We start from the raw sequence: 19,281 nt of genomic DNA, 5'->3' as shown, positions 1-19,281 counted from the left end.
AGCAGGAAGAAGAAAGCACAAAGCGGGAACATGATGTGGAAAATCAGACACAGCTGATGGCTCGGCATTTGCCGTATCAGCTTCTTGTAAACTGATTTTTAAAGAGATGTTGTTTTAGGATTGGATGGATTAGGGAACTGGTAATGGGATGCTGAGCCGTTGAGCTCTGGATCACCAATGTTGCCCGGTAACACCCAGAAGTCATTCTGAATCAGTATGCGGGTTTCCGCTTTGGCCGAGCAAACCGGCCCTGCCCGTGCCGCTGGTGCAGCTGAGCAGCACTGCTCGGGGAGCAACTTCGCTCGGAGATGTGAAATAACGCATCCCATGCTGCCGCTGCACGGGGGACACCCAGGCTCGGGTCATTTCCCACCAGCGCCCACCAACCCGGGCAGCTCTGGGGACCCTCGCCTGCACGGCGCTGCCCGGCTCTGCCTGCGCCGGGGTGCACCACGTCGTTACCATGGCCTTCAACTTCCAGGGTGCAGAAGGGAAGTGGCAGCACTGACTGTGCCACACCAGCTCCACCGCAGGTTAAACGTGCAGAGCATTTGCAGTTTTCTTTACAATCCATGCTAAGAAATCAGAAATGCTTCCAGCCCTAGAGCCCCATTGCCAGTTCCATTTCCAGCGGTGCTAAACCTCCACCTCCCAGGAAAAGTCAGTTTTAGAGGAGATCTGGCCAAAGCCGTTCCCACCCTATGGGAAGGGATTGGGAGGCGCAGCCTTGGGTCATCCCAAGCACTGGGTACGTATGAGGCCCCACAAAAGAAAAGCTCCCAGAAGCAGGTAATTTGTGTTGATGCCTTATGATTGCTCTCCACGAAAAGATGCATTTCAGACACTGAGAGAACAACAGAGGGAACTCACCCCTTCAGGAGCACAGGCAAACTTCTCCGAAATCATGAAAGGCACTCCATCCATTGCTGAAAGGGACAAAACAAGCAACATGTCACATTTCCAGCTAACTTTTGACACGCAGCTGCATACACTCCCAGTGACAGCTCAAGTGTCTGTGGCTCTGACACATGACTGATAGCTCGTACAAGTCACTGCCAGCCTTCTCCTCCCTCTGACCTGCTGGGGCTTCTCTGTTTGAGGCACAGCTGGGTCAGTCCCTACCAAACCAGGAATTCAATGAACCCATCCTGCCCTACCCAGGTACAATTTAATGATCTCAGTTTTGAGTCTCCCAATTTGGTTCAGGTGCGAAAACAGGACAATATTTTAAATGGAAAAAACACAAACAGTTTAAGAGGACATACACCGATTCACAAGCATCACCCAGAGCCACCTGAGCCAAGTCACAAGGCCCTTACCCAGCTCAGGGGCCCCATTCCCCTCAATGCAGCGGGGAATGCTGCCAGGGTGAGCACCCCCTGGGCTGGCCACTGCCAGTGCTAACCCAACCTTGAGAAATGGAGCTCAGACGGCTTGTTTTAAAGCACCTAACTCAGCAAGTTCCACACAAGACTGAAAAGGGCACATTTCTTAGACAGGGTGCAGCCCTGAATATACCCGCTTTATTTCAGCTTTAACACCTTTAACATTTTAAGTCTTTGAATTTCAGCTCTGAAAGAAATAAAAACTTCAAACTGGAGCAAATTTAAGGCCTGAAATGCCCTCAAGTAATCCTCAAATAGGGTTTTCTTTCACAAAGCATCCATACCCATGAACCCAGTCTTTCTTTGCTTGGTGTCTGTATCTCCCATCAGCACCACTGAGTTACCAGGTTAGCGATTTAACAAGGGTTATTTAAGAATACTTAGCATTCTACATTTGCTTTGTACATTTTTGACTTAAAAACCCCCTCCACTGAAGTGATTTCATTATCAAAGGTGCTCTGTGGCAGCCACAGTGCTGAGTGAAACAAAAGGAAACAGATAAAAAGCAGCATCACCAAATCCAAGAAGTTTTGAACCTGAAAGACCATCTGCATTTGTTACCCCGACAGAAATCCGCTTTGATCAGTCGCACACGGCTTTTGTAAAGTAATTTAAAGAATAATCTGCCTTGAGCGTGCAGCCCCCCGCCCCTTGCATGCTCCAGCCCTCCCAGAGCTCAGAGCCACAGAGCAAAGCAGCAGATGAAAGTGGGGTGTGCCAAACGCTCAGCAGCGCAATTAGCACTCTCCTAAACAAATGAGCTTCAACAGAGCTGTAATTAAGCAGGCCTGTAATTAAGTATATGCCCTTTATCATAACGATCATGCTTAAAAGTGGCATGATGCATGCAAGTGTGTTATTAATGCTGCACTCCCGAAGCATGGGAGCGTGCGCAGGAGCCAGCGTGTCAGGGCCGTCACCGGGTGAAATACAGCATGGGAGGAACCGGGAGACAACGGCTCACTCACGGCTCCCTTTGCAGCACTTGAGGCACAAGGATTCAAACATCCACCGACCCAGGAAACTACTGAAATACAGCAGCAGGCTGCCGTGGCTGCAGCCTCTGCCCCATGCTCGGCTGCAGGGGCTGCAGGCAGGTGGTGGGGACCCCTCAAGATGTGTGGGCAGCAGCTGGACAAAGCAAACACTTTGGAGGAAGGATCCCCCCGTGTCCCCCACCTCACCCTCAGAGGTGCTGCCCACCACCCTGCAGCACCGGCCATGGAGATTCAGAGCAGCACTGCCCAAGAAGGGTTTCTTCATGTTCACAAGGCCGAGGCACCCAGCTGCCTTTCAGGAGTGTAAATCCAAATCCAAGAGGATTAACAAATGCAGCGACAATTTGTTCCACAACACTGAACCATCTCACGTCAACATTCACTTCTGTACCTCGTGGACGAGGTGCCACGTGATGTGCAGCGAGTTTTGTGGGGGTCCCATGCCCCTCACCGCTTTGAGCAAACCCCAGCGGCAGTAGCTCCATTTGCAGTGATGAACCAGGGAGGCTCAGCACCACGCAGCAACACTGCCGCGATGGGGCTGTGCACGTGCAAGCTCACGCTGAGCTCACGTGGTTGAGCCCTTTAAGCCTCTCCAGCGCCCACCAGCACACCCAGACGCACAGCAGAGGGAAGCAGGTGACCAGGTGACCGTGGGCGGGGGTCTCCAGGGGCCAGCACCTCCAGCATCTGGCAGGGAAGAGCTCCCGTCGCTGCACCCCATCTGCCGGGTGTCCAGCGCCGGGCTGCGGACACAAGTGCCATCGCTCCCACCGTGCACCGCGAGACAGAACGCAACCACTGTTTACAGCAGCCAGCTAAGCTGATAATAAAATTAAATGAAACCAGAACTGTAGGAGGCTTTTAATTCCGTGTCCCTTGTTCTGATGCTGTACTGTAAATAAACAGCAGCAGCAGCCCCTGATTCCTCCCTTTTTCCCATTGGTTTTGCAGCACTCCCAGCAGCCTGCAAGGAGCACAGTGCTGTGCTGAGATGCTGCTGTGTCACCACTTCCAGGGGCAGCATCAAGACCCAAGGCAAGCTTTGGAGCTGCAACCCTTGTCTCAGTCCGGCCAAAAGCCGTCCAATGCTCCTCCATATCCATTTGTGCCACATTCAGACCTGCAGACAGTGACACAAAGGGTAAAGGGACGTGGTGCTGTGGGCGATGAGTACAGCTCTTTCCAAAGGCAACATACATAGAAATTCAGAACAAAAAGCTGGGCAAGGTCCTGTTCTTGCAGTATTCCCAGTTGTTACTCACACCAACCATGTGAGCAAGCTCACGCACTGACCTACGCAGGTTTTAGTATCTTCAAAAGGTTCTCACTTTAAAACATTTTTGAAAGAGTCAAAGGCTGGACCTCTGCAGTGAGCAAGCACCTGGGGGGCACTGGAGCCATCCCTCAGCTGGTGCAGGGCACCAAAAACCACCACCAACTTTGGATCAGCAGCTACGTCTCCATCGTAATGCACCATGGTTCACCCTCGGCGCCAAAGCCAAGGCACAGAACCACACTCTATAAATACAACTGGTGAGCTTGCTCAGAAATTCACTCTTTAATCCAAAAAAGTACTGTCACCCTCCTCTAAGCACACAATAGATGCTGCCTTCTGTGCTGTAGACTCCAACTAAATCTCAGTTGTCAAATTAGTAATTCATCTTTCTTGAATAACTGTATTTTTAGCAAAGCTCCCAGATTTAAATAATCAGACCTGCCAATGCTACCCTAATTTAAACATGCTGACGAACTTTCACAGGCAGCATCAGCTAACATGATGAGTTTCTGGATGACAAAGAACTTCAGACTATAGTTCTCTACACTACCCAGCCTAATAAGCACTTGTTCTTTTCCACAATGCGCACATAAAAGAGGAATCTAAATAATAATTGCTGTAATTATCTTGAAAAATATGTGGTGATTAATGGTGATTATGAAAATCTGTATAATTGTTCACTGAAATCTCCAATGATCAGACACTTTCTTGAAAGACCAGTTAATGAAGAACCCAGGACACAAAATGCATCAAAGCCCCGGCCAAGTTCCCATCCGTTTGAATCGCGTCAGGACGCGACTGCTCCCGGCCCGGTCCCTGCAAGGGGCTCCGAGGTGTCTCCAAGGTGACACGCGTGTCACCACGGCTCAAAGTCCCAGATGCCCACGATGTGACACGCGTGTCACTGCGGTTCAAAGTCCGAGGTGCCCACGATGTGACACGCGTGTCACCATGGTTCAAAGCACCCGGTCCAACCTGTTATTTATGCAAATAATTAATTACTCTTGTATCCAACCAGCAGTTTGTCATGACACATTAATGACTTGATAGACTCCTATGAACTACTGAACACAGGACAGCAGAGCGCTTTTATCGTCATTTAATTTAAAAACGATCCTGTGTGAAATTATCTAGTCGTGAGTGATGGAAGCATAAAGAACAGACTCAGCAAAGCTTCTTTTGGATCATTGCTTTATTAATGGTAACGTCAGGGAAATGAAAAATGCTAACATTGTCATATTTAGCTCCTGGGTATAGATGAATAGCTGCCTCAGAGCTTGGCAGGTTCAGTTTGCACACTGCAGCAAGCGCTAATTCTTCACACCACCATTGCGGGGATACACAGCCACCGAAGAGTTTACATACCTCAACTCCCAAGGAAATAACAGCTGCTTCTGCATTAAAGTTCTCACCATAAGCTTTTATAGCTTTGGATTTCTTTATTGCTCTTTTTGCATGGCCTTTTACACTTGAAATTTAGACTGCTGATACTAAAAATATTTTAAAAAAGAAATGCCTTGCAAAACATTTTCCTGCATGACTTTGAAAATTAAGCATTGCCAATCCAAAACAGCAAAAAAACCCCAACACTCAATGTACTATTAGCACCTTTAACATTTAAATGATCTTAGATTTTAGAAACAGCTTCGTGTAATACTGCAGAAGTCTTCAGATTTTCCCCAGACCTCAAACACCAGCAGAGCGTTTATGTTCTACCAAGATAAACCAGCCTACAGCAATACCATAAAACCAGCGCAGCTCACCTGTTCAGAGAAAACTTAATTTTCAGCTAAATGACGCCAGAGGAAATAACGTCTCCACATTTCCATCAGGACCTTAGAAGTGGCTGAGAGCCGGGGGCTGGCAGGAAGCGCGGGCACAGCACTGAGGGAAGACACCGGCAGATCCAAGGGACGTGCAGCCCCCAGCCTGGCCTCAGGCAGGGCACCTCGGCTCACGGGGAGGCCGCTCCAGTGCCATCTTGGCACATGAGGACACACGTGCGGTCTTGTCCCCAGGCCAAGGAGGACAAGGGACAGCTTTGCCATCAGAAGTGGTGCCGTGCATGGGGGGCAGCTGTTTCTCAGCCATGGAGACACCTGACAGCTGACGGTGACTGCTCCCCCAGGGACACCCACTCTCTGCAACCATGGCCATTGGCCTGGGGTGACAGCACGAGGCCAACGGCTTCCTGAGGAACAGGACAGGAACTTCCCGAGCTCTTGCAGGGCCCAAAGCTCACCCAGCGCAGTTGCTCCTGCAGCTGTATGGCCCTTGCTGGCAACCAGGCACACCAGGGCTGGCGCTGCGACCTGCATCGGCCAACTGGTGTGGGGATGTGGTGAGCCTGTGCTGCTGGCCAGGGTAAGCCAGACCAGGACACTCCACCCCTCCAGCCCACTACAGCCACCCTGGCACCACCTGCACACAGCTCTGCCTCCCACCAGTGCCCTAGCACAAGCTCTGCACTCCTGAGCCCTTACACCTGCACAGGACACCTGCATAGACCCAGGCGTGTTATGCGGTCACAGCACAGCGGGAAATCTCTCAGAAGCATAGAAAGATTCTTTACAGCAGTCTGCACCACATCATGAGGAGGATGCGAGCTTTTCCAAATAAACCACGCTCTCTGTAATGTACAGCTAAGCCTGCTACTTCTGTATTGCTGTACATAGTAATTTAAATAGCAGCCTGAATAGCAAACGTGTGTGCGCTCTCTGTGCTACCGTGCACCGCATCCCAGATGGAACAGCACCGCTCTGCGTTTCCATACCACTGACGAGAGCAAAACCTGAGGGGGAAACAAAAGCAACCTTGCCCATGAGCTCCTGGCAAGCCGGCTGCGATGGGGAACACTACCGACTGCCCCCAGCTGCAGACACTGCCCCCCAAATGCACACTTCTCTATTTAACAGGGAAAAGTACCCAAATATTAAGACATTGACGCTGTTTCCTCTGGCTCCTCTCCAGTTCCTTTTCAGTCTGCCCAGAGCAGCCTCACAGCCAGGGACCCCCGGGGCGAAGGACGGCAGAGTCGCCCCAGCCCCACAGACCACCGGGACGCGACACCAGCCGCAGCCGTGGCATCTCCCAGACATATTGCAGTTTACGCTGCCGTGCAGGCTCGCCATCTGTGCCAGGCCCGTGGAGGCTGCCGTCGCCGGCTGTGCTGAGGGGATCGCTGGGCTGCTGGCCCTGCGCGGCCCCTCGTTAGTCGCATGCGCTGACAGGAGCAGAGCAGAGCTGTTTCCAGCAGCTGCAGGCCCTGGCCCCAACCTCCCTTTGCTCAGCTCCACCGGACAAGGTCACACAGCACCAAGGGCCCCGGAGCATCGCATCCAGGTCATGGTGGGAGCAGGGGCCTGCACCTGGGAGCTGTTGCGGGGCAGCGAGGAATGGGGAGCGCCCTGACCCCTGCCCAGTGTACAGGGCTGGATCAAGACGGTGGCAGCGCCCAAGGACACAACGCTCAGTGCGGGGCTTCCTGGGATGTGAGGGGAAACCTCCGCAATGGAAAAGGTTTACAGCTTTCCTGTTCATCTTGAAACGACTTTGATTAAAAAAACAGACCTGGACTAAATTTTCATTTTCACTAATTTGATTGTCAGCCTTGATTTTCTCTGTTTCCTGCATAGCTCACAACACAGCACAATTAGTTCTTTACTGCTAGATCAAGCCACGAAAACACTTGAGAAAATACTCCTGGTTTTGATTATTTTCTTTTTTAAATAAAGTGAAGGTTAAGTACTGCATGGTGATGGCTCAGCACTACCTCAGTGCTGTGGCTGTATCAGCACCAGAGAACATGGAGAGACTTCAAACGAGCTCTTCAAATTGCAAGTGTTTAGGAGCTCTTGATTTTATTATTTTTTAATAAAATGTTCCCTTTGAAGTCTCTGCACCACACTAAACTTCAAAGATCACACCTAAGCATGTGCTACTTCCAGGCAACAACCCTTAATTAATTAGACTGGAGCAGATACAAACCAGGGCACTGGTGTGGGACTGGGCAGCGCCGGGGCAGGTCCCACTCGAACCCAGGGAGCAGAGACTCCACGAACGGGCCGCCGCACTCAGGAGAAACACAGACACGCCTCAATCACCTCCAGCTCTGGCTGTAATGACAGACAGGCTCCATGGAAGTCATTAAACATATAATGTCTGTCTGCCGCAGAGTCAGGGCTGAAACGAGCCCTTGCAAAAAGCATCTTGGGAAGCACCCACAATAGCGGCAGTGTTCCCTGGCTGGCAGCCGTAAATTTCTCCTCCTTGATGAGAGAAACATCTTGTTGGGTCACAGCTGCTTCCTTCCAGCGCTGGTGTTTTCTGCACTTCAGTCCTTTCAGCCATTTGCAGGCTGGGAGCAGGGTATGTTACAGAAACACACTGCCTTTTGGTACGATGCCTGGCCCTGGAAGCGGAGGTGCGATCTGTACAACAGGAGGGGAGGCTGTCACTGCGAGGGAACCCCATCTCCCCAAAAACTCCAAAACCCAGACAGGGCCAGGCCACCGAGTAGTGGCAGACACTGCACTGAGCCACCAACATCTGTCCCACAGGGCTTTCTGGGGAGATAAGGGTGCGCAGCACCCTCTCCTCAGATGGTTTTGTTTTAAAGGGCTTTGGTGTTTCTGAACACAGAGGCAGGGGAAGAGGACGGCCTGGCCGCACTTGCCACACCACAGGCAGCCCTGTGGGGCCAAACACTCTGGCAGGAGGAGATCCACCATGCCATGGCACAGCAGCTCCGGATCCCCATCTCCTAATGCAATTTAATTTTTAAGTGCTCAGAGACATTAGTGGAACCACATATTTCTATCAGGTAAATTTCATTTGCATATACAAATTACATCTAAATACACCGCATCATTAATATGATCACTAATTACATGATAATAGTCACCAATCTCCACACAGATCAAACTTACAGTTTTGCAGCTATTAAGGAAATTGTGCTTTGTAATTAAGATAATCCTCATTTCCAGATGCTAATTTACTATATAATAATTAGCTTCTTTTGCTAATGCAAATTAAGTATTTTCATCCTTACTGGTAAAAGAGTTGCTTATCACTTAAAAAAGATACAACCCAGAAATAATCCCTCCTCCCCCTTAAAGGTGAAAAGGTAACTCAATTTTTATCAGTCTCATTTGTGAATGCAAATTAGCCCTGATTAACCAAGTCGCAGACAAACATGCCCATCTCGTAGCAGGGCCGGCTGCCTGGTGCATCTTGCTTACCCTCAGAGGCCTTGCCTGCTCGTGGCCCTGGCCCCTACAGCATGGCCCCACCACATGGAGAAGCGCCTCCGAGCCACCACGGCACATGGCTTGTCCGATGGCCACCACGGCGTGGTGGTGGGCACAAGGGCAGGCTGGCAGTGACGGGAGCCGCCATCACAGCCAGTGGTCATGGCCTAACCCGCCCAGGAGCCGCCATCACAGCCGGCGGTGATGGCCCAGGCCTACATAGCTACAGCAGCCATCGCAGGCGGCAGTGACAGCCCAGGCCTACCTGCCCAGAACAGCCATCACAGCCAGTGCTGCCTCGGCTGCTGTGCATTCATCATCTGCTAAACCAATCCACCAGCTCCACACCACCATTTGTCATTAATTATGCTAATCAGCAAACCATTACTCTCTGATGACACCAGAGCACTTATTAGCTAGTTATGGCTTTTCAAAAGCACAGCTTATTGTGTATGCAAGTGCCGTGCATACATTAGCCTACAGGGAAGAAATGTCCAATTATGAAAAGAAGAAATTTGCTATTATCTCCTTCTAACAAACCAATTTAGTAATTATAAAAGTCTCTGAACTCAGAAGGATTTTTTAAAAAGAGCTGAGTGATGAAACCGGAGAATTTTGTTTGCAATAACTTTCTGAGTTGGAACTAAAGTGACAATAGGGAAATGAACAGCTTTTATTATCATAATTACAATTCTTGCTTCTTGACTTTAGATGATCAAAAAGCAGAATTTATCTAAAAGCACGACTGTACTTGGCTTTCCTTAAAGTATCTGATTTCTTTATCTTAGTAGCTATACAATCAAATTTGCTTAACACATTACAGGTATTTACGCAGATCAAGCCTATTCTCAAGCCATGGTTTTTACCATATACGCAATTACGTGAGCAACAGCAACACCCGGTATGCCCCTGCACGGCCAGGGTATGATGCAGGATGCGCAGCTCTGAGCACCCTCGCCAGGGCCAGAGCAGTGGCAGGGACAGGGGAGGCAGGCAGATGTAGAGGGTGGCTGAGGACCCAGCTGAAACGTGGCCTCCTTGGAGCACCCAGTTCATTTACAATCCTGAGTTGTTTTGCTCACTGTGAGAGGAACACCACTAGTTTTAGAAGCTTAATATGTGTTAAGAGCTCATTAATATCATCAGAGTAAATGGGCCTATTAAAACATCTTTAAGCAATATATGAACATAAATCTCCCTAAACTATATTTAATGACTGTACTTAAGATACATTATATGCAAGTCTTAATGAGACATTAGATAGCATTTTGAAGATTAAAATTAGAGAATCCATATGAAGTCTGTCCACTTAGCCTTAAGCTACTCTGATGAAAAGTATTACTACCAAATTATTACTTCATTAGAACAAATATTTTCTAATAATTTCTGATTTATGCCATTAGTCGTCTTCATATATATTATTCGTATATATATAAAAGAGTATACACAAAACCATTTTCTAGTTCCACAGGAGACAGGAGAAATTTTGAGCTTTCTAATGGCTGAGTTAATTACTTGTCCTTTTTCTACCGAGTTAAAAATAAGCACTCTCTATAAAAGTCCATTTACTGTATCCCCACTTTTCTAATTTAATTGGGGATTTTAATTCCATTAACCACAAGATCATTTCTTAAACATTTGCGAGGATCAGTGAGATGCCTTGGGCACGGCCCCAACTGCCCCTCCATGAGGTTTGTGCAGGGCAGCAGAGACCCCAGGACGAAGCCCGGCTCGAGGGACGCGCAGGACTCTCACAGAGCGGGGCTGGCCTGAGGCAGAAGTGACCCAATGCCCCAGCAGAACCACAAGCAGCTGTGGGACCTCTGCCCATGGCACACCCGCGGGATGGGCGCCCACTGCCGGGATCCGGCGCGGCAGAACACCGCCTCCAACAACCGAGTCACCACCAAAACGCACCGCAATAAATAACCTTATTAGCAAGAGGGCTTTATGTGTGGTTTATTTTGTATAAACAGCTTTTCATTAGAGAAATGAAGCCCAACAACCTTTATAAATGTTTTCAATTATGAAATTATGCCATTGAGATATCCGGATGAGGACAATCAGGGAAAACACCAGTGACACCTCTTGATAGGAGTCAGAGCGTGCTGCCTGGATGACTGCTCCTCCCAGTAAAGTACATCTAAAAAATTTGTCCTTCATTATTAGATGAAATCTGTAGCAACAAGACTATTTTCATTTGTTCTGCCCAAGCCTTCTATCCAAAACAGAGAACATCTCATTGTAACAATTTTGCATTTTTAACTGTGCAAATTAAGCATTCTTCATAAATAACAGCCTGGTTTTCTGCACTAGAACTCCTTTTTATTAGCAGCACAGTAACGAACAATGAGCAATGTGTTCTATTATTCTTTGTCAAATCACAGAATGCTACATTAGAATAACTCTGCTGGTCAATGTAATATAGTAGATTAAATTCAACTGCTGTGCAAAAACCACTGTAAAACAGCATGATAAGAAGGCTATAAAAAATTTAATTTTACTCCAAACTCCATCAGAAAAAAAAAATGGTGTGAAGAGTAATTTTGCATAATCAGTACACGCCATCTGGAACAATTAACCGATTTCTATAGAACTATGAGGATCAGTCATATCTGCTTATTAAAGATCAGAAATTATACAAGTAATAAATCCTTGAAAAAACTAAGCGTACTCCCGCCTGTCAACGCTATTTTAACTTCAAATACTGAAGAACGCCTGATAAGGCTGAAAAGAAGAGATTAATATATGCAAATTACATCCAGCATTTAAAATCCCCAACAACTGTCTCTGGTTTTCTGTCCCTTATTGCTGCCTTTATGTTTTATTCATACACCAACTCACCTGTCACTTCATAAGCTATAATATTATGGGGGTATTATTAAACAGCATAAAGCTGTGCTTTAATTGGAAAGCTTCATTGCATTTTCCAATTATTTGGAGTAAATTAAAAGCAGATGCACATAGTTTAATAAGGAGTCTAATATCAGTTCCGGGAAATCAAAATTCATTGTCATTACTATGCCGTGATAGTTTTGCAAACTGTACTCAATTTCAGAGGTTTTGAAAAGAAAATCTGTCTATGCAATCTGTTAATTGTCATTCGGTTAATAACTGTTTAAATAGCCAAACCACAGAGCGGCTTCCTCTTTAAAAAAAATTAAACTATGGCACTTGGAAAAGCAAAACAAACCCGGCCCAGCCCCCCTCACAGGTTGTGCTGCACCAGTAAGCAGAGCAGGTCCCACTCCTGCAGCTGCTGGGCTTGCGGGGCAGGGGCAGCGCAGCCCCAGTGCCCCGGCTGGGGTCCGTGCCATCGGTGGGGCCCTCCTGGCGTCGCCCTCCCTCTCCACGCAGCCCGGCTCCAGTCGCACACTGTGGGATGCGCCTGCACGCCCTGGTGGCGCCAACACCTGCACCCACGGCACGGGACAGGGAGCAGTGCACCTGCACACACACCATGCAGGGCTGCAGCCAGATACAACCCTGCTGCAGAGAGCGACCAGCAGCTTCCTGGGACGGTGACGCACCATCTGAGCAAAGCGGGTGATGCCTGTGCGTCGGGTGGCCTCCCACAGTGGATGGCGAGGCCTGAAGCCGTGGGCAGCACAGGGAACACAGGAGAGCGGCACTGCAGCCAGAGCTGTCGTGCACTCCTACAAGTGCACAGCAGTGAGGTGGTGGAGATAAAGAACACAATCCAGGTGACAGCAGGTTGGCTGAAAAATTACACAGGTGGGAGGACTCGTGGAGTCATCGCTCACCTGTTGGGCCAAGCCTGCATGGCACTGGTAACACGGGGTGATCCGCTGCAGCAGCGCGCAAAGCATCTGTGTACATGGATTTAATAAGGAATATACTTTTCTTGAATCTCATTGAATACAGTATTAAGTAACACTTACACTTCCCCTTCTGAAATACGCAGCTGCAGCATTTTATACGAGACTTCAGCCTCCCTGAACTGCTGGATATTAATAGAGCCTTTAGAGCTTGAAGATTATCCAGGTCTCTCAGCTCAAAGACTGGAAATTGCAGTAGGGCACAGAACAGGCTGACTTTAATCTCAGCATCGGTAAAGAGGTTTCAGGGCAGAATAAAGCTTATGTCACAACTTATCTGGGTTTTGGACCATCCCGATTATAATTCGGTGTCACAAAAAATAAATTCAGTTCCGCTTCTACTCTTAAGAAGTGCAGGGAACGCACACGTGGGAATGGGGATGGACAGCAAAATGTGGCACACGGCCTCCCCCTTCAGCGAGCGGAGCACACGAGAACACTCGAACATAGGAGGGTATCGCAACACTACCAGAAACTGTGCTGGAAGATGAAGATAAAAGCAATTCTTGTGCGGCGATCCAAAAAATAGCATCTTCCTTTTTTTTCAAAATTACCTGTTTTAATAAAGCAGACACACTGTGCCAAGCGAACCATTTAATTATCTGCAAAAATGATGAAGCAAAACAATAGTTTGCAAAAATAAGTTACTAACCTCTGATTAAAACGTCTGTCCTCATTATATACAGGTAAAAGACAGAGTATCTTTGAAAAGGACATGTACATTGAAGAGAAGTAAGTGGCAGTTGTGGCACAGATAGCCTGACATTTTGCAGCAAGAAAGCAGCTGACATATGGGCACTGAAATGTAACAAAATCTTTGATTTTTCTATTTCTTAATCTAGGAAGACCTCTGAAAGAGATTTCTGACATAATTTAAAAAAATAAGAAAAATAAAAGAAAAAGAGGGTACATGCAACAAGGCATTGCTGAGTCCATCGCTGCACCCAGTCCCACGGGGCTCAGCCGGGTCCATGGCCCCACGTTGGCATCGCAGAGCAAAACCCAGAGCCTCTGAGCAAATCCCTTGAGCTCCAGAAGGGAGCAGGGATCTAGAAGCAAACGGCTGCCTGGGAGCGGTGCGAGACAAACGCCTCCACTAAAGCTACCCAGACACATTACAACGCCCCCTGCGAAGATCCAACACAGAAAAGCCACTCTGTTTCCTTTTCAGGAATCCACTGCCTTTGATGTTTTTCCAGATCATTAACAGCAGTTTCCACTCTCTGCTGCCTCCAGAGACTGGGATTACAAACCAGCGGAGCAAATGCCAAATCCTGACAGATTTCCTACGGGAGCTGGAGAGCACCCCCTCCTCCCACACCCTGGCTGCCCTCATCCCCCCATCCCCTCCCCAACAGGGACCTGGCCGGGACTCCCGCTGCTCCAAATGCCCTGGTGCTGGGCAAGCCTGCCCAGGTGAGCTGGGATCCAGCTCTGACCAGGACCTGCCTCTGCAAACGCTTCCCTCTCCGACAGCAACCCAACCGCCCCACTGCACAACGGTGACTGCTTCACCCATGGCACCCAGACACCACACAAACCCGTCCTGCTCCCACCCAGACCACAGAGCTTGTTCTGACCTTCCTGCAAAGCCTCTTCAAGAGGAAAATAAATATTTAAATGTAATAAAGAAATATTTACATGTGACAATAATAAACAAACATTTAATCAAATATTTATGTCATTAAAGTTAATATTATGGTAATAAATACTGATGCACAGTTCCAAAATAAACAAACTGGAGATGAGGAGCCAGTGCCACTTGTGAAAGCTGCCCACAGACACAGCCTTCCTCAGCACTGGCAAACACCCAGCAGCCAGCACTGAGGTGGAGCTGGCTGGGCTTCCCTTCCTTGGTGCTCCGTCCAGCTTCTCTGGGAAAAATACTTTACACAAGTAACTGCGCCAATAGTGTGGTTACAGACAACCACAAAATGGTACTTTTAAGATAAGAAAAATACACAAAGGCATTGCTGCACCAAAGAACTGCTTTGAAAACCCACCATTCCTAAGCAAATGACCAGCAAACGTTGCAGCCTCGCTCACCATCACGAATGTGGTTTTATCAGGAGATACGGCCTGTGACGCACTTCAGGACACAACGCCCAAGATCCAACCCAGAGGCCATGGCATTTTCCCTTTGAAAGAGAATTAAACCTTCACCTCCAGGTCAGTGTCAGCAAAACTGAGAAATGCTGGTGTTTCCAGGAAACACCACCGCAATCATGGATAGTCTGAGCATGCAGGAGGGGTGCAAGAAGAGTGAGAAGTGGTGTGTAAGTGGTGTGCGGCCCCGCACAGGAGCACACCAAACACCTGGGGCATGGACACAGGGTGAGACCGCAAAAGCGCCTCATTTCGCAAGCTCAGCCACTGGTTTCCAACGCACCTTCCTGCCATGGGGTCTGCGAGGTGTCAAGGCTTTTCCATCCCTACCCCTTCTCCTGAGATGAGCGGTTGAGTGCGTTCCACGTGGTTGGGTTGAAGCGGTTCTAAGCGCAGGGCAAGGTGAGCGCTGGGCAGGGAGGCTCTGTGGGCCTGGGGGCAGAGCCTGTGTCCCCACCAAGGGCCGTGCATCACTGGCTCTGCTCCCCCCAGGCAAGACAGCTTCGGCCTGTAGTCAGGGTCTGAAGGGGGCTTTCGGGGGAAGATTTTGGAATTCAGAAGGGTTACGCTTCAGTGACACTTGCACAGCAGAGAACTTATTGGAGGCGAGATCCCCAGGAGGCACCAGTGCCCTGGCCCAAAACGCGCTGTGCATCAGCATGAGAGCTGCAGTGGCACTGGAGCCCGTCCCACTAGTGAGGCCTGCAGGAATATGTGCACTTCTAAATCTCCTGGTTTCTGAAATGGTTAAAGCTTATTATTAGCATATAATTTACAGGTCCTTTCTCCCAGGAAAGAAATAATGCACAGTAAATGCCACATTCATTTTAATAATACATGTTACAGTCTGTGCCCAACATCTGCACAAAGGTAAAGCAGACGGATTTTTTTGACATGTCCCACTCTGCCATCCAAACGCAGGCTTTTTGTTTCTTAAGTGACGGAAGGTTTAATCAAGAAAGCAGGCAATTCATCAATCGAAACAAGGCTGCTCACACCGCCCTGACAGCACACACATGGTTTATACAGAAGAAACCTGGCCACCTGTCAGCAGCACCCTTTTACATCAGGATATACAAATACAGCGAGTGATCAATCCTCCGGCTCTTCCCATTCATTTCTTCATTTTCTTATTATATTTTTCTTTATGCTAGATGTTGCCCTCATTCTCTGCAGGGATAGATGGGAGACAAGGCAAGCTATGGCTGTTTATATACTATCATAAAAATTTATATACCCTTAGAGTGACTTATTTCCCTTCTATTTGAGTACCATTATTATAAACAATTTTTCACTTCATTCAGGAATTTTCCCTGTATGTTATTATCTGTGGCTGCCTGAGAGGGCTCCCTCTCTCCCTCACCGTCCTTGCGGCTCTGATAAGCTGCAGCAATCTGCAGCCAGAAGATGCCAAAGGCTGAAATGAAGGCAGTCCAGAGTCACAACAACATCTTAATTAAGCTGAAGGCCACTAAGAAAGACGGCACTGTGAAATACTGAGCGGTGCCTGTCGACAGGGCTGTCTGGAGCCGAGCGCTGCTCCTGCAGCAGCCGCCATTCGAACGCGCGCATCAGAGCTGTCAGCCCCACAGCACCCACGGACCTGCACAGCCACACATGGAGATTCTGCCCTGTGGTCTCAGGTGAGCGGCACGGTGCGAGCAGGGGCTCTACCAGGCACAGGGGACGATGCCAGCAGCAGGACATGGCAGGCTCCCTGTGCCAGGCTGTGACATCCAGGCAATGGTCTACTATACATACCTCATCAAAGACTGATTCCTTCGTTTGCTGTGCAAATGGGAGCCTCCCTAACTTTCCAGTCAGGACTGGAAACGACAAAAGGCTGGTTAAAACCTGTAGTTACTACTTCAGGACCATTTTCTTCTTGACTCCAGTTTTGTGGTAATAATCACATTACACACTCCAAGGAGTAACGAGGCAGTTCCAGTGGGGATCTGGCAATTCCTACCAAAATGTATTTTGAGACATGGAGTAGGTTCAACAGCCAAATTCATTTCACCTTCCACAAACAGACTGAACCCCAATGGAAATGTCGTTTCCACCGACTACTGAGAAAATCTACGGTGTCCACAGATTGCTGAGGCCATGCTGTAACTCCTCATTTCACCCTCCTTTACAGCACCCCCATCCCAGGATTCAGACCAAGGTGACACTGAAATTGGGAGGTACGAGACCGGTCACAACAGCTGCACCAGCGCCAGCAACCCCTCCATTTCACCAAGAAATGGAAACGGCTGCCTCGGTGGGACCAGAGTGGGTCCTGCCCCCACTGGAGCCCAGGTCACCTCCCCACCATGCCGGCCGCTTGCTGCCACCATCCACGTGTCTTCTACACACCCACGTTTCCCCGGTGCTGCAGGCCCTGCAGCCAGGAGCCCACCGCGGCAAACCATGTCCCGGCAGAGCAATTAGGGATGACGCTGCAAGAGCGTTAATAAATTTGCCGTTGCCATGGTGCTGCAGCAAGGCACTCGTGTTGCAGCGCAGACAAACCAGACTGGCTGCAAACTGCACCGACGTAACAGGAAACTAAGGAATGGTTTCCACAGAGTCTGGGGGCTGATGGGCCACGGCAACATTTGAGCACGCAGAGGGAATTGCCACAGCACCTCATCAGAGCTGCTGAAAAGGAACAGCGGTCAGGAGCTACTTGTGAAGATCCCTGCCAGTGCGCAGGACGCTTCAGATGACAGGAGCCTTTCTTCAGAGCCACTCGCAGCTGCAATAGCCATTACAGCACACATAAGCACAACAAGTCCTGTAACAACATGTCTGGAGGAGAGCGTGCAGCTGGGGGCAAAGAGAGCCCTACACTTGGACTGAAATGTGCTCGTGCTCTGGAGCGCTACCGCCAAGCACAGCTTTTTGCAGGCCTGCTTTGTGTTTTGCCCATCGTTATCTGGTAAAGCACTCAGGTTCTTTGTGAACCAGGTCACCTTCCCGCCTGCACGAGCCACGGCCGCACCTGGAGCAGGGTCGTCACAGTAACACTGGTCCTGCAGAGCCACTGCCTCCTCTACACATCTGGTGCCTCCTCAGAGACAGCGCAGCTGCCCGTCCTCCTGCGAGCACAGGAACGCACCTTCTCTCACATCTCCACATCTATTAGGGCAGGAGATTAAGGAGGAAAACGAGCATTGACAAGAATTATGCAATTGTTATATTCCATCTATTTAGGAACCTGAAGCTGCAGTTGCAGTCAGAGATTACCTTTTAAATAACCTTTTGATTATGGTACATGAATTAATGCCATGTTCCCATGTTAGAAGTGTCACTCACTATTAATAGCAAGGACCTGTGAGTGGCACATTTTTGCCATCTTCTCTTCCCTGATTACGCACAGCAGTACCTATTGTACAGCCCACAGAACCCACCGCTGCTGATTCTGGATTTCCAAACTGTCCTAAAATCCCCTTCAGCCACATGACAGGACCGTACCTCCATGAGGTTTTGACAGTGTCACGTTTAAATCCAGTACTTTTCTCCTCTTGCAAAACTGACACAACAAAGAGAAAACTGTGGCTAAGTGTGATCTTACCATGCCCATCACAATATTTGTTCAGGTGTAATATTATTCAAAAAAAAACCCAAACCAACCAACCAAACAAAACCCTCTAAGGAAAGCTCTCTCACACCCCAGCACAGAATTGGAGCTGGCCCTGCAGGAGGCAGTTGAAAGGCACTGCTGTGCCACAGCTGCACCCAACGCTTTGCTTTAGTTTGCACAACTAGAAAATCCTTTTGCCATGGCTCACGAAGAGCTCTGGAGCAGGACTGACTGACTCCACAAGGTACAGCTCAAAGCATTCCCACCCCTCGCTCCCAGGGGCATTTCCTCCTGTGTCCGAGGACTGCGCTCCTTTTAGCTCACTCCTCCTCTAAGGGAAGTGCTGGTGGGCAGGAGCTCCTCCAGAGCAGCAGAGCTGTCAGGGACAGCCCACAGGGACCCCAGCCTCAAACCCAGCCCCCCCCCCATCCCGCGTGGTCCCAAAGCACAGTGACAAGTACCTGTACCTGCAGGGGTGGAGAAATGGGCTCCATCCTCACCACTATTTAAACACACATTTTCCCTGCAGACGAGTACTGGTTAAAAATAAAAGCAACTAAAATATTCATTGGCACATTTTTTTCCACACTGACATCTGGAAACTCTCACTTGCTCCAGCACTTGTACACTAGCCTGGAGTGGGGAGCAGAGAAAGCTGCAGCCAGAGAGACCAAGTGTGCATGTGCAGGCACAAGCTTCTTAAAACCCCCTCACATCCTAATGTCTAATTTCAAATTTGCCCTAATACTGGAGAAACAAGTCTATGCAGTGGCAGTATTCAGAATATAGAAATGAGAAAGAGTGAAGATCTAATGTGTTCATAATGCATATGTCAAGTGCAGCAGAGAATGGCACGT

The 19,281-nt window shown here is 48.9% G+C and overlaps 1 protein-coding gene across 1 annotated transcript in view; it reads right to left on the bottom strand.

Annotated features, from left to right (window-relative positions):
• MVB12B (multivesicular body subunit 12B) overlaps positions 1-19,281 on the bottom strand; it is a gene marked incomplete at its 3' end in the record, with an annotated part of 42,902 nt that overhangs the window by 591 nt on the left and 23,030 nt on the right. Inside the window, exon 7 of the mRNA XM_010183995.1 lies at positions 871-926. Within this exon, the coding sequence (XP_010182297.1) occupies positions 871-926 (56 nt within the window). The remainder of the gene's footprint in view (positions 1-870; positions 927-19,281) is intronic.

This window comes from Mesitornis unicolor, unplaced genomic scaffold, assembly GCF_000695765.1.
Source record: "Mesitornis unicolor isolate BGI_N332 unplaced genomic scaffold, ASM69576v1 scaffold51214, whole genome shotgun sequence".
In the NCBI taxonomy this organism is placed as follows: Eukaryota; Metazoa; Chordata; class Aves; order Mesitornithiformes; family Mesitornithidae; genus Mesitornis; species Mesitornis unicolor.
The sequence above is the reverse complement of the archived record's forward strand: the minus strand, read 5'-3'. Positions and strand labels throughout refer to the sequence as shown.